A 15,959-nucleotide genomic window follows, 5' to 3' on the forward strand; every position below is an offset into this window, starting at 1 on the left:
AGGCGTCTCATTCTTCCAGTCGCCTGTCCGTGGGGTGGAGTTGGAACACCCTTTGGAAATTCCAGCCTCTCGGCTCCTATGTTCTTGTCAAAAAATCTACGCCTTTGGGTCAGAGATTCTTTTGAAGACCAGCCCGCTGGCAATCCTCCAAGGAAGCACAGGATCCCGCCAGACAGTGCAGTCTCCTCTGCCAGCCAACTGGCCCCTCTCTTCCTCTTCTCCCCTCAGTCCTCTTTTTTGCTTAATTAATTAGTTAATTAATTTATTTATTTTTGAGACGCTCTCTTGCTCTGTCTCCCAGGTTGGAGTGCAGTGTCATGATCTCAGCTCACTGCAACCTCCACCTCCCAGGTTCAAGTGATTCCTGCCTCAGCCTCCCCTGCAGCTGGAACTACAGGCACCCGCCACCATGCCCAGCTAATTTTCTTACTTTTTTACAAAGATGGGGTCTTGCCCAGGCTGGTCTTCAATTCCTGGCCTCAAGCGATCCTACCTTGGCCTCCCAAAGCGCCGGGATTACAGGCGTCAGCTACGACTGAAGTGGAAGTTACCTGAGGAAGCCTGAGAGACAGGCAGACACAGACAGAGGCCCACGCAGACACCATAGGGCCAGAGCGCTTGTTTCTACTTTTTCAGCCAAACCTCATAGTTGGAATGTTAAAACTTTAGGATATGGTTTTGCTAAGGCCTGAAAAATGCTTCCTTACCAGGAAGGGCTGAGTGGGGGAGGATCTCCATAGGAAATTCCTTCCCTCATACATAATAATTGTCACTGTATTTAAATTACTTGCATTCACATGGCAATGCACGTGAAATACTTCTGCTGCTTAGACATTGTGAGCCCAGCTCCTGCCTTGCTAAGAGCTGAGCGGTAGATTGAAGGAACATCTTCCAGTTCCCACCCGTCCTCATAAGCCGTGTGCCTACTAGAGGGGGACCAAGCCCGGAGAGCAGAGGGTGTGTCAGGAGCCCATGCTGGGCTGCCTGGCAGCTGGTCAGCAGCTGGAGAGCTGGGTGAGGGCAGCTTCCCTGAGGAACAGGAGAGAAGACCATTAAATGGTGATGTACCTGCAACAGAGGCCTGGATCATCCCATGGGGAGCGTTGGAGCTGGGGTGTGGTCCTTGCAATTCAGAGGACCAGCCTCAAGATAATGGCAGGGCCTGAGGTGTCCCACACCTCAACCACCTTGCCATTTTGTTAACGTGCCTCTTTTGCAGTCCTTTCTATATCAGATAGCATATGGGCAAATCTCACATTTTCCAGGCCTCATAGTGGTTAGGTCCAGTTTGAAGTGAACACCAATTTGTTGACAACATATAAGAGGAGAAATCTCTTGGGAAAGATACTGAAGGTATAGATATTCAGAACCGCTTCATTCATATGTAATTCACACACCTGAAGTGGAGTTTTACGAGCTGTCAGTAGCGGCAGTGAAACCTCAGTTTGTCTTGCCCTTCTCAATCCCTCCCCAATCTCTTTGTTTTAGCCGTGAGGCAGAAGCCTCTAGAGGAGCTCTGCTTGGATGGAGTGGGAAGAATTCCCTCTGTCAGGTCCAGGGCCACCACCCCAAGCTGAGAATAGCCCACTGCAGTGCATGTCACTGCTTTCCAGAAGCGGGGAGGCTGCCAGGCCCCTCGGCGCGCCCTTTGTGCCATGTATTTAGCCCTACTAGCTTCTATTCTGCAGCAAGTCTGACAAAATAATTTTTCATTGAATATTTATGAATCTGCAAGAAGAGCCCACAGGGTAGCAGATAAAGGCTCCAGGTAAGAGCCCGTCAGACTCTTATTTTCTAACCGTTGTGGCTCCCCAGACTGTGAGGCGTAAAGTTTATGCCATGTTAGGTTTTGCTGAATTTGATATGGAGTGTGAATAATCGTAGCAGTTCTGCCTTCAAAGTATCCAGAATCTTCTATCAGCACAGGCGCAGTGGCTCATACCTATAATCTCAGCACCTTGGGAAGCTGAGGCAGGCGGATCACCTGAGGTCAGGAGTTTGAGACCAGCCTGGCCAACATGGCGAAAACCCATCTCTACTAAAAATACAAAAATTAGCCAGGTATGGTGGTGCATGCATGTAATCCCAGGGACGCTGAGGCAGGAGAATTGCTTGAACCTGGGAGATGAAATTTCAGTGAGCCAATATTTCATCAGTGAGCCACTGCACTCCAGCCTGGGGGACAGAATGAGACTCTGTCTCAAAAAAAAAAAAAAAAAAAAAAAAAAAAAAAAAAAGGAAGAAGGAAAGAAAACAGAATCTTCTACTACTCTAATGTAAGTAGAAAAAAAAATGCTTCTGGACTGGGTGTGAGATGTGAATGAAATCTCAAAGTCAAGATGCTTCCAAGGTTGGGAGCCCTGAGAGAACAGGTGAGTTAGAGGCAGGAGATTGGGTTTTGCCCATGTTGAGTCATCTTACTCTTGCAGCAGGTGGCATGGAGTGGTCACTGATGAAGCAAGTGTTGAACACCGCAGGTATCTTGTGCCAAATCTGGTGCTCATATGATGGCTTCAACTCCAGCATTGATATCTGTCTAGAAGAGAAGGCTTAACTTATGGGCGTGGTAACCAAGTTCAAAGGATTAGCATCCTTTTTCTGTGAGACATTAAGCAATCCTAAATTGAGCTTTCTTGAGTGTTTCAGGAGAAAAATTTAATGTGTGTAGGATTTTCTTGTTGCACGTGGCTAGGTGACACAAAGTCATCAAAGTCTTGTTAACCTACCACATTACTCTGTAAATAATTAGTAAGTGCATGACACACACATTCAAGGAGCATTAAGATTTTGTGAACTTCTGTCCTGAAGAATGGCACGTGTGCAAACTAGATAATGGAGTACAACTTGGAAGTTGCTGCTGTTGTTAATGTTGATTTGAAATTCCCTTTAGTCTGTGCTTGGTGCATCTCTGCTGTGTACCTTATCTCCATCTTCCACACACCAGGGCAGCCTGCCCAGTGGAACAGGCAGTATCTTCTCTCCCCCTGCTTGTAGCTCTTTCTTCCTTTCATCTATCCTATGTCACAGTCTAATTCAGTCACTCATTCATTGAACAAATATCTGCTGCTCTCTTTCTACGCGCTAGACACTGGGACACATACCTGAACTGTCCTCGCCTTCAGTTGGCTTGCAGCTTCACTCGTGCTTTGGGGCAGGGCTGCTCAGCCTTTCCACATGTTGGCATGCATATACGTGGATAATGTTTACACAGCAGCCTGAGGTAAGACGTGGATAATGTTTACACAGCAGCCTGAGGTAAGCTGGAAGAGACTGGAGGTGTCTATTGAGGCTTGGTGAAAAGAACTCATTACGTTTCTTTCTATAATTATTGTAAGAATACATAGTAAAACATTAGAGCCATTAAATATCAAACATGCATAAAACCTACAATTGCAGTTTTTATGTTTTCTCCCAGAAACACATAAGATACCTTTGTGAACTGTAACAGCTAACCTTTAAATGATGCTGATGCCAAAACATGACATCTCCTTTTATCCCTAGAGCAACCTGTTAGCCTTATTTCCCAGATGAGGAAAAGGGCACTCAAAGTAGGGAAATGATTTGCTGAAGGCTACACAGCTGCTAAGCAGCAGAGAGGAGGGGTGAACCCAGGGGTGTGGGTATAGCCACCTACGATTCTAGATAAGGACCCTTAAATGATGATTTTTGTACATTCTTCTTTTAAAAAATACTCTTTTTTTGTTTTTCTTTTTTGAGACACATTCTTACTTTGTTGCCCAGCCTGCCCTACTTCCTGGGCTCAAGCAATCCTCCTGCCTTAATCTCTTGAGTAGCTGGGATTACAGGCATGCGCCACCAACACCCAGCTATGTTTTTTTTTTAGAGACGGGATCTTACTGTGTTGCCCTATCTGGCCTCAAACTCCTGGGCTCAAGCAGTCTTCCCGCCTCAGTCTCCCAAAGTGCTGGGATTATACGCGTGAACCACCACATCCAGCTTGGTCTCCATATATTCTTAAGAAAGGAAGGTGAGTGGCCAAGCTCCTCGGCCAGGCTTCAGCTGCATCTCTCTGACACGCTTCTCCCATGTCCTGGCTCCGACCTCTTGCCATTCCCCAGACTGTGCGCTTGCCTTCACTCTGTGACTCTGCATGTACTTTGTGCCTAGAGGTCATGTATTTCTGATGGATTCAGAAGTGGATTCCCATTTCCTTCAATGTTTAAAACATAGCTGTATGTGTATGTACAGTAGCATCTTCTGAGTGTTGATGTGTAGATAGGAACCACTTACTTGCTAAAGAAGGGTTGATGGGCAGGTAACAAGGACGAGCCTCAACTGGCGTGGGGTATTTATAAACAAGCTGGTCAGGAGTGCGGTTCACTTTTAGGACTTGAAACTCCCGTTGAACACGAGTCTTCACTTGTGGTCTCCTTGCTGATTTTTCTGAGTTCCTAGATTTGATGCACAATAGACACACACGTCTTGAGTAGTGGGTGCTCCACAAACAGGGAGAGAGCTTGAGAACATCCACATTGACCTAGTCTGTCCTGGAGCTGCCCTTTCTTGGCAGTCGGCAGGTACTGGGTTAATGAGCGCAGGCTGGTGATTCACCCCGCAGGAGACAGAGCGTTGGTCACGTTTCAGATGAAGCAATTGAACGGTTAGTGCTGATGGGAAGGTTTGCGGTTAGAGTCAGCCCCAGTTGGCACATGTTTTTTAATGGGTGCCGAAAGCTCCAGGGTGATCCCACAAAGATGTGGTCTTATCATGTCTTCCTCCAAGCTGTTGAGTCTTTACAGACGTGATCTCATCGCATAGCACAGCTGTGAAGTAGGCGGTGGGAGTCTTATCTCCCATCCCAGGTGAGGCCAGGAAGTGCTTCCCTTCTGACCACTGCTGCCTTCTCTCTGCAGCTCTTCCAGGTTGTAAACACTTGCCCTTTCTGGTAGTCCAGGCACCGCTTTCACAAACAGGGCTGTTCTTATTCCCATGTTCCAATCTGTCACTTCATGTCCCTCAACTGCAACGTGGCCTGCCCATGTGGCGGCACCTCCCCAGGCCTTCCACCTCGTGCTCCTCTGCAGCCCTTCCCTGTCCCTGCCATCTTGCCATCCCACGCCTGCATCACTAAGAACCCAGGCAGTTTATAGCCCGTGTTTTCTGTCCTGCCAACCTGCTGGCGTATGGCCAGGACTGGAAAGCTTGATTCCGTATTAGACCATCATATATGGATAATAAGTGCTGAATTTGTTCTAGGCGCTGTATTAAGTGGGCAGATGCAGCCATGAGTAACATGGTTTCAGGCCCTGCCAGGTTCTTCTTGTCCTAAGGGAACCACAGATGCACAGCTGAGTGTGATTCAGGTCATGGGCACCGCAGTGCCCTGTCCAGAGGTGGGGGACACTCAGTGCTGCGTCTCTCTCTGCAGAGCGCCTCTGGGACCACGGCCAGGCTTCCTGCTGCAGAGCAGCCCTGCACGGCCTCCCCCACGGGGTCTTTCTGCATCTCCACCCCTTTCTTTTTTTGTAGATGGAGTCACACTCTGTCGCCAGGCTGGAGTGCAGTGGTGTGATCTCAGCTCACTGCAACTTCCACCTCCCAGGTTTCAAGCGATTCTCCTGCCTCAGCCTCCCGAGTAGCTGGAACTACAGGCGCAAACCACCACACCCAGCTAATTTTTGTATTTTTAGTAGGGATGGGATTTCACCATGTTGGCCAGGATGGTCTCCATCTTTTGACCTCTTGATCCACCCACCTTGGCCTCCCAAAGTGCTGGAATTACAGGTGTGAGCCACCGCGCCCGGCCATCTCCACCCCTTTCTTCTCTGCTGTCTGGGTAACTATGGACTTCTTTCCGGAGCTCCCGGTTCTGCGTTTTCAGTTTCCTCCTGCCTGGCCGCCCTCCTCGTCGACCTTCAAAGGGCTCCGCCTTCCCTTCTCCTGCCAAAGCCCTTTTTGTGGCCTTTGCGTGTTTCACCCTTGTCCCAAAGCCAGTCTCAGTGGTGTTCTTTTCTCTCTGCTTGCCCTCCCTGTTTGCCTGTAGCTCTGTGGAGCTGTCCTTGAAGGTGAAGGGGGCGCTGTCATCAGAGCCTCGCTGCCCTGCCCCACTGGGCTGCATCTCTTGTGCACCCTCCTGCCTGTTCTGTCCCCCCAACCTGAGTGCCTCCAGCTCTGCACCCACAGCCGCCCCCAGCCTGACCTGCTGATGCCGCATGTCCCAGTTTGAAAGCTTCCTTGACTCCTTGCAGACAGGAGCAAAACCCTGAGAGCCTGGCCCCCATCTGTGGGTCCATCCCCCCATCGCCACCTACCCTTGCGTGCTGCTGTCATGGGCCCATCTTTCCCCAGGCTTCTGCTCTGGCTGTCCCATCTGCCAGGAATGCCTTTTCTCTCCCAGGGCTCTCTGCCTGCCCAAAGTCTGGAACAGCTAGCCATGCCACCACCTCATCTTTTGAGTGGAAGGGGCTTTCTCCTCTGGCCCTCATCCATTTTACCTGCCCTCTCCTGTGCTGGCCACCGGTCTCTTTGTTCTTCCCACAAGCAGTGTGAGGGACTTGTCCTGGGCCAGTGTGTCTGTCTTTTCTTCTGCAAGTCACATCTCTGAGGGCCAGTCCTCTGCTGCTGTAGCCACCACGGGGCATTGTCAACAATAGGCATGTAATATATGACTCTTGCGCAGCTGCACCCTTTCCCTGGGGACAGGTTTCCTAGTCCCAAAGTTAGCTTGGAGGTGAGCCGAGGTTAAAGCCAGGTTCCCTGACTCCCACAGTTCTTCCCCTGAAACGTTTCTCGTTTTAGGTTCATCCTGACCTCACCAGTCCAACCACAAGTTTTCTGAGGAGAAGCAGAATTTAAGTCTCTCTCAGGCCCATCAAAATTCCCATATGTCCTTGACGTAAGGCTAAATTTAGTCCGTGGTGTGGCTTGTGCTAGGCTTTTGTCATCAGTCACCTGCAGGGCACATAGCCACCACTCATTCTGAGGGTTTCCTGCAGCGCGTCGCAGGTTCTCAGCAGCTACAGAGGCAAAGTGTCCCAGCACAGAGTGGGGACGGGAGTCCCTGGGGGCTTTGTTTTAGGATGACGTGCACTTACCTCTCCCTTACTTCCTTCCTAGGAGATGGCTGGCCGAGCTCTCAAGCAGACTGGCAGCAGGAGCATCGAGGCTGCCCTGGAGTACATTAGCAAGATGGGCTACCTGGACCCCAGGAATGAGCAGATCGTGCGGGTCATTAAGCAAACCTCCCCAGGTGAGCCCAGGCCCGCAGCGTGGGGGACAAAGATGGTTTGTGGCTTAAGGACACAAAACCATGTGCAGAGGGTCTAGCCTGGCCTGGCCAGAGCCAGTCTCCTGTCACATTGCCTCGTTCAGGTAATGGGCAAGCTGAGCCTGCCCTGTCCTGAGCCAGGCCCTGGTGGGAGCAGCCCCAAGTAGTAAACCGTGGGACGTGCCTGGCGCTTGCCCCATCCAGCCTCGTCTGAGATGACCTTGGTGCTTCCTACCTAGGGAAAGGTGTGTGCTTGTTTTATGAAAGATCAAAAAAGTCAGCAAAGTGGGCGTAAAAATGGCCTTTTCACTTTCTCTTGGGCCTGTGGAGGGATCTTTGACAAGGATGGCTTCTTCCCTCAATTCTAAACACACCTTTCTCACATTGTAGCCTCCGAGAGTGGCTGCTCAATGGCAGGCAGTGTGGGCAGAGCGCTGGGCCCCCCTCAGCATCCCCTGTGAAGGGCCTGAGGCACCGCACCAAACCCCTGCTTTTTACTGGCTATGGGGGAATGTTACTTTCCCAAGACGGAGCACATGGGCCCCGTGATTGGTACCTGAGGCCCCTGGGGTGTGATAAAGGATTCATGGCCAGGCACAGTGGCTCAAGCCTGTAATCCCAGCACTGTCTGGTCTGGTTTTGTTTTGTTTTATTTTGTGTAATCCCAACTCTTTGGGAGGCTGAGGCCAGAGGCTGGAGGCAGGAGTTGGAGACCAGCCTGGGCAACAGAGGGAGACCTCATCTCTATTTAAAAAAAAATAGGTCAGGCGCGGTGGCTCAAGCCTGTAATCCGAGCACTTTGGGAGGCCGAGACGGGCGGATCACGAGGTCAGGAGATCGAGACCATCCTGGCTAACACGGTGAAACCCCGTCTCTACTAAAAAAATACAAAAAACTAGCCGAGCGAGGTGGCGGCGCCTGTAGTCCCAGCTACTTGGGAGGCTGAGGCAGGAGAATGGGGTAAACCCGGGAGGCGGAGCTTGCAGTGAGCTGAGATCTGGCCACTGCACTCCAGCCCGGGCGACAGAGCGAGACTCTGTCTCCAAAAAAAAAAAAAAAAAAAAAAATCATAGTAATTATCAAGAGTTTTCCCTATTTTGTAGAAGACCTTGGATAAAACCTACTTCATGTGGTGGGTGAGAAAATCTCACCTTTGTAACTTGCATCTCCCTTGTTAAGAGGACACACATTTTTGTCTTCTTCTTAAGAGAAGGAACTTCCTTAAATAGTCCCCAGCTGGCCTTCCATGTCAGGATTCTTCCAGTTTTGAGGTCTTAGAGCACAGCTCAAAGGGAAGGCTAGGCCCCTGTTCCATGCTGATTTCCCTCTGCACTTGCCTTTGGTGTGTGTGTTCATTGACGTCTTCTGAGCCCAGGGAAAATGAAGCCTTGGTTTGCCTGTGACTGTTGCTCAGTGCCAGGCTGTCAGGGCCTTCACTCTGCCACATATCAGGGGTGGTCTTCCTGTGGGCAAGGCACACCCTTCGGCACCCTCTGCTAAGTCGAGCCAAGTGGAGCAGTTGGCCTAAAGAAGTGAAAGGAGCCTTTGTCCTTCCTTCCGGTGTCTGTTTCAGATGAGATGTTCAAAATGGAGGTCAGGATTAAGGTAGCAGCAGATGAAATCAATCTGGATATTTGTAGAGGGGTTTTGTGTGTTTTTTGTTGTGCATATGTTGCTTTGTTTTAATACAGACCAAAAAAACTAGAAAATCTTTTAATTTGGAAAAGAGGTAAAAGAAAAGTGGAGCAGCTGCTGCACAGTGGATACAGGCCTGCCCTTTCTGTGAGGGAACCGCGCTTTGGGAACCGTGCGGGGGTAAACCCAGCTTCCCACAGTTTGGGCATGATAGGGTTTTGAAAACAAAGCTGGCTATGCAGATGGCTCCGTAGCCTGACAGGAGAGTGACCCCAGTGCTGTCCCCAGGGGGCAAGGATGCACCTCAGCATGCGGACCCGGTCTTCTTTTCTGCCCTTGGCCCTCCCATGTGCCCTTTGACCTCCAGCTTGTCTCCACTCTCTTAACACATTAGGGCGACTGGTCCTGCTGGCAGGGCAGAGGGGAGTCCGCTGACCCTGTGCTGGGCAGAATGCAGCATGTCAGGGCCCAGGGTTCAAGACCCTCAGCCCCGAGGGCAGCGCTAGAGTGGGGACCAGACTGAAAGTGCCAGAACCCACTGATCACACCCGCTCTGATGCTGTCTTCCTGTGTTTTCCACGGCAGGAAGGGGGCTCATGCCAGCCCCTGTGACGCGGAGGCCCAGCTTCGAAGGAACCAGCGATTCGTTCGCGTCCTACCACCAGCTGAGCGGTGCCCCCTACGAGGGCCCGAGCTTCGGCGCCGACGGCCCCACTGCGCTGGAGGAGGTGCCGCGGCCGTACGTGGACTACCTCTTCCCCGGAGTCGGCCCCCACGGGCCCAGCCACCAGCACCAACACCAGCACCCACCCAAGGGCTACGGCGCCAGCGTGGAGGCAGCAGGGGCACACTTCCCGCTGCAGGGCGCGCACTACGGCCGGCCGCACCTGCTGGTGCACGGGGAGCCCCTGGGCTACGGAGTGCAGCGCAGCCCCTCCTTCCAGAGCAAGACGCCGCCGGAGACCGGGGGCTACGCCACCAAGGGCCAGGGGGGCCCACCAGGCGCCGGCCTCGCTTTCCCGCCCCCCACCGCCGGGCTCTACGTGCCGCACCCACACCACAAGCAGGCCGGCCCCACGGCCCACCAGCTGCATGTGCTGGGCTCCCGCAGCCAGGTGTTCGCCAGCGACAGCCCCCCGCAGAGCCTGCTCACTCCCTCGCGGAACAGCCTCAACGTGGACCTGTATGACTTGGGCAGCACCTCCGTCCAGCAGTGGCCGGCTGCCACCCTGGCCCGCCGGGACTCCCTGCAGAAGCCGGGCCTGGAGGCGCCGCCGCGCGCGCATGTGGCCTTCCGGCCTGACTGCCCGGTGCCCAGCAGGACCAACTCCTTCAACAGCCACCAGCCGCGGCCGGGCGCACCCGGCAAGGCCGAGCCCTCCCTGCCCGCCCCCAACACCGTGACGGCTGTCACGGCCGCGCACATCCTGCACCCGGTGAAGAGCGTGCGTGTGCTGAGGCCGGAGCCGCAGACGGCTGTGGGGCCCTCGCACCCCGCCTGGGTGCCCGCGCCTGCCCCGGCCCCCGCCCCCGCCCCGGCCACGGAGGGCCTGGACGCCAAGGAGGAGCATGCCCTGGCACTGGGCGGCGCGGGCGCCTACCCGCTGGACGTGGAGTACGGAGGCCCAGACCGGAGGTGCCCGCCTCCGCCCTACCCGAGGCACCTGCTGCTGCGCAGCAAGTCCGAGCAGTACGACCTGGACAGCCTGTGCGCGGGCGTGGAGCAGAGCCTCCGTGCGGGCCCCAGCGAGCCCGAGGGCGGTGAGAAGAGCCGCAAAAGCGCCAAGGGGGACAAAGGCGGGAAGGACAAAAAGCAGATCCAGACTTCTCCCGTTCCCGTCCGCAAAAACAGCAGAGACGAGGAGAAGAGAGAGTCACGCATCAAGAGCTACTCGCCCTACGCCTTTAAGTTCTTCATGGAGCAGCACGTGGAGAATGTCATCAAAACCTACCAGCAGAAGGTTAACCGGAGGCTGCAGCTGGAGCAAGAAATGGCCAAAGTAATTTCCCACTTTGTTTTTCCTGTTCCCGGCTCTTCCCTCTACTGGTAATAGGAAGCACGCACAATCCCTTTCTGTTTCGACTGTGTACCCCTTGTCGTCAACACGGCTAACGGGCGACAGTCTGGTTCTGGGGCCAACAACTTGGAGAAGTTGCAAATCGTGTGACCTCCCTTTCTCTTTTCCCCTTGACTCTTCTGAAGAATCAGAGATAGCTGTGCATAATGTAGCCAGCGTCATGTAGATAATCTACAATTTACATTGTAGGTAAATTAGCAAATAGAGTTTTAAGGTGTGTACTCACTTAACAAAATTCATCATGGATTAATAATAGAACATTTTGAATGAGTAGAAACAAAGTTTAAGGTTTTGTAAATTGATATTGTGGGATTTTGGAAGAAAAATATAGTAGTGATTCCATTTATTCTTTTTAAGTGTTTAATTAGTAACTAATGATTTAAGTATACCTTAGTTGACACTAAAGTGCTGAAGAAGGTGATTATTGGTGAAATTATGTAAATTAAAATGTAACATTTAAATCACACAAAGCCAGTAATTCCAAAGCGTAGAAACCAGATTTGTGTTCTTTGCAGTGTCCCATATTCATTGACTTTTTAAATATTTACCTTTCATTTATATGTGCTTATTTATTTATTTATTTTTGAGACTGAGCCTTGCTCTGTCGCCCAGGCTGGAGTGCAATGGCGCGATCTTGGCTCACTGCAACCTCCGCCTCCTGGGTTCAAGCGATTCTCCTGCCTCAGCCTCCCAAGTAGTTGGGATTGCAGGTGCCCACCACCACATCCAGCTATTTTTTTGTGTTTTTAGTAGAGATGGGGTTTCACCATGTTGGTTAGGCTGGTCTCAAACTCTTGACCTCAGGTGATCTGCCTGCCTTGGCCTCCCAAAGTGCTGGGATTACAGGCGTGAGCCACCACGCCCAGCAGTTCATTTTTTATTTATACATAGTGTTTGTGTATTTGTGGGGTACATGTGATATTTTGTTACATGCATAGGATATGTAATGATCAAGTCAAGGTATGCCCAATGTATTTATCATTTCTGTGTTGGAAACATTTCAAGTCCTGTCTTCTAGCTATTTTGAAATATAGAATACATTTTTACTAACTGTAGTCACCCTAGAGTTTGTTCCTTCTGTCCAGCTGTATGTTTCCATCAATTAACCTCTCATCTCCCCTCAGCACACACACACCCTTCCCCACCTCTGCTAACTATGATTCTACTCTCCTCTATGAGATTAATTCTTTTAGCTCCCACATATCAGTAAAAACGTGTGTACTGAACTTCCTGTTCCTGGCTTATTTCACTTAACATGATGACCTCCAGTTCCATTCATGTTGCTCCAAATGACAGGATTTCATTCTTTTTTTATGGCTGAATAGTATCCCGTGGTGTACACAGACCATATTTTCTTTATCCATTCATCAGTTGATGGACACTTAAGTTGATTCCATATTTTTGCTGTTGTGCAGAGTGCTGCAGTAAACATGGGGTGCAGGTATCCCTTTGATATACTGATTTCCTTTACTTTAGATAAATACCCAATAGTGGAATTGGTAGATTATATGGTAGTTCTATTTTTAGTTTCTTTTTTTTTCTTTTTGATAATAGTTGTTCTAACTGGGAAGAGATTATATTTCATTGTGGTTTTGACTTGCATTTCCCTGATGGTTAATGGAGAATCCTTCCATGCAGCTCTTAGCCATTTGTGTGTCTTCCTTTGACAAGTGTCTATTCAGGTCATTAGCTCACCTTTTTTTTTTTTTTTTAATTAGTTTATTTATTTATTTTTTGAGACAGAGTTTCACTTTTGTTGCCCAGGCTGGAGTGCAATGGTGCGATCTCGTCTCACCACAACCTCCGCCTCCCGGGTTCCAGTGATTCTCCTGCCTCAGCCTCCCGAGCAGCTGGGATTACAATCATGAGCCACCGTGTCCAGCTAATTTTGTATTCTTAGTGGAGGCAGGGTTTCACCATGTTGGTCAGGCTGGTCTCAAACTCCCGACCTCAGATGATCCACCTGCCTTGGCCTCCCAAAGTGCTGGGATTACAGGCGTGAGCCACATCGCCCGACCTATTTATTTATTTATTTATTTATTTATTTATTATTTATTTATTTAGATGGAGTCTCGCTCTATCACCCAGGCTGGAGTGCAGTGATGAAATCTCGGTTCACTGCAACCTCTGCCTTCTGGGTTCAAGCTATTCTCCTGCCTCAGCCTCCTGAGAGCTGGGACTACAGGGGTGCGACACCACGCTCAGCTAATTTTTGTATGTTCAGTAGAAACGGGGTTTCACCATGTTCATCAGGCTGGTTTCAAACTCCTGACCTCAAGTAATCCACACACCTCAGCCTCCCAAAGTGCTGGGATTACAAGCATAAGCCACCGTGCCTGGCCTTTTGACTTACTTTTAAATGGGATTATTTGATTTTTTTTTTTTTTTTTTTTTTTTGCTGTTGAGTTGTTTGAGTTCCTTGTATATTCTGAATAATAGCCTTTTGTCAGTTGAATAGTTTGTGAATATTTTCTCCTGTTCAACACAGGTATCCTCTTTACTCTGTTGTTTCCTTTGCTATGCAGAAGCTTTTTAGCTTAATATAGTCCCATTTGTCTATTTTGAAGTTTTTTGCCTGTGCTTTTGAGATTTTATCCATGAAAATCTTTGCTCAAACCACTGTCCTAGAGTATATTTTCATAGCCTCTGGTCTTGTTTCTAGGTCTTTAATCTGTTTTAAGTTGACTTTCCTATGTGGTGAGAGATTGGGCTCCAGTTTCATTCTTCCGCATATGGATGTCTAGTTTTGTCTTTTCTTCCGTGTACATTCTTGGCACCTTTGTCAAAAATCAGGTGGCTGTAAATACATGGACTTATTTCTGGGTTCTCTATTCTATTCCATTGGTCTGTGTGTGTGTTTTTATACCAGTACCATGTCGGTTACTCTAGGCTTGTAATATATTTTGAAGTTGGGTAACAACTTTGTTCTTTTTGCCCGGGATCGTTTTGACTCTTTGGGCTCCCTGTGAATTTTAGTGTTGTTTTTTTCTATTAATGTGAAAAATGTCGTTGGGGTTTTGATAGGGATTGCATTTAATTGGTAGATTACTTTGGGTAGCATGGTTATTTTAACAACATTACATCTTTCTGTCGGTGAACATGGGATCTTTTTTCATGTGTCTGTGTCCTCAGTTTCTTTCCTCAGTGTTTCGTATTTTCTTTGTAGAGCTCTTTCACTTTTGGTTAAGTTTGCTTCTAGATTTTTTTTTGTAGCTGTTGTAAATGGTATTCATGATTGGTGTACAGAAATCCAGATATCCACATGCAGAAGAATGAAACTAGACCCTGTCTCTCACCATATACAAGTCTGTCTAATACGTGCTACTGATTTTTGTATGCTGATCATTGACTTTTCTTCCTGCTTTTCCATTTTCCCTAAGTTACTGAAAGATTAGATAGCTCTTGGAGTTCTAGGACTGCTGTGGTCCCTTTTCCCACAGATTTTTGTTAATAGAAGTTTCCCTTAGTTTTTAGAGCCAAAAGTCTCCTAGAGAAAGAACTCTCTTTTTTGTCTTAACTTTTTTTTTTTGAGACAGAGTCTTGCTCTGTCGCCCAGGCTGGAGTGCAGTGGCCGGATCTCAGCTCACTACAACCTCCGCCTCCCGGATCTACGCCATTCTCCTGCCTCAGCCTCCTGAGTAGCTGGGACTACAGGCGCCCGCCACCTCACCCGGCTAGTTTTTTGTATTTTTTAGTAGAGATGGGGGTTTCACCGTGTTAGCCAAGGTGGTCTCGATCTCCTGACCTCGTGATCCGCCCGTCTCGGCCTCCCAAAGTGCTGGGATTACAGGCTTGAGCCACTGCACCTGGCCTGTCTTAATTTTTCATTCCAAATTCATGTCTATATATGGATATAAAAAAACAAAACTGGCCAGGCACAGTGGCTCACACTTGTAATCCCCGCACTTTGGGAGGCTGAGGCAGGCAGATCACCTGAGGTCAGGAGTTCAAGACCAGCCTGGCCAACATGATGAAACCCTGTCTCTACTAAAAATAGAAAAATTAGCAAGGCGTGATGGTGGGCGCGTGTAGTCCCAGCTACTCGGAAGGCGGAGGCTGCAGTGAGCTGAGATTGTGCCACTGCACTCCAGCCTAGGTGACAGAGCAAGACTCTGTCTCAAAAACAAAACAAAACAAAACCAGTTGTTACCTTGCTTTGTAGTATATGAGACCCGTTCTTCTCTGTTCTCCTTTCTGTAAAATGAGTTAGGTTCCAGGGCATCCCCATCCCAGTCATATGTTATCATGGGACTTCTCGAATGTGATTCTTCCTCCTTCCTTTCCTTCTACACAGGCTGGACTATGTGAAGCTGAGCAGGAACAGATGCGGAAGATCCTCTACCAGAAAGAGTCTAATTACAACAGGCTTAAGAGGGCCAAGATGGACAAGTCTATGTTTGTCAAAATCAAAACCCTGGGTATCGGTGCCTTTGGGGAAGTGTGCCTGGCTTGTAAGGTGGACACTCATGCCTTGTACGCCATGAAGACCCTACGGAAAAAGGATGTCCTGAACCGGAATCAGGTGGCCCACGTCAAGGCCGAGAGGGACATCCTGGCCGAGGCAGACAATGAGTGGGTGGTCAAACTCTACTACTCCTTCCAAGACAAAGACAGCCTGTACTTTGTGATGGACTACATCCCTGGTGGGGACATGATGAGCCTGCTGATTCGGATGGAGGTCTTCCCCGAGCACCTGGCCCGGTTCTACATCGCAGAGCTGACTTTGGCCATTGAGAGTGTCCACAAGATGGGCTTCATCCACCGAGACATCAAGCCTGATAACATTTTGATAGATCTGGATGGTCACATTAAACTCACAGATTTTGGCCTCTGCACTGGGTTCAGGTGGACTCACAATTCCAAATATTACCAGAAAGGTATTGTCTTAAGTGTGCCGCATGCATTTTTTATGTGTAGATGTCACTCACCCCATGGCAAGCAACTCAATATCCCATCCTAGTGGCTCCTAATCATTTCGAAATTATCTGTCACTCCATTCTTTTATAAATTGGTGTGAC

At 49.5% G+C, this 15,959-nt stretch overlaps 1 protein-coding gene across 2 annotated transcripts in view; it reads left to right on the plus strand.

Annotated features, from left to right (window-relative positions):
• The window catches only part of LATS2 (large tumor suppressor kinase 2), a 95,695-nt gene that overhangs the window by 71,299 nt on the left and 8,437 nt on the right, over positions 1-15,959 (plus strand). For both annotated transcript variants that reach the window (XM_030922281.1, XM_010361258.2), the window contains exons 3-5: positions 7,078-7,210; positions 9,449-10,863; positions 15,236-15,818. In XM_030922281.1, the coding sequence (XP_030778141.1) occupies positions 7,078-7,210; positions 9,449-10,863; positions 15,236-15,818 (2,131 nt within the window). The remainder of the gene's footprint in view (positions 1-7,077; positions 7,211-9,448; positions 10,864-15,235; positions 15,819-15,959) is intronic.

This window comes from Rhinopithecus roxellana, chromosome 18 (assembly GCF_007565055.1).
Source record: "Rhinopithecus roxellana isolate Shanxi Qingling chromosome 18, ASM756505v1, whole genome shotgun sequence".
In the NCBI taxonomy this organism is placed as follows: Eukaryota; Metazoa; Chordata; class Mammalia; order Primates; family Cercopithecidae; genus Rhinopithecus; species Rhinopithecus roxellana.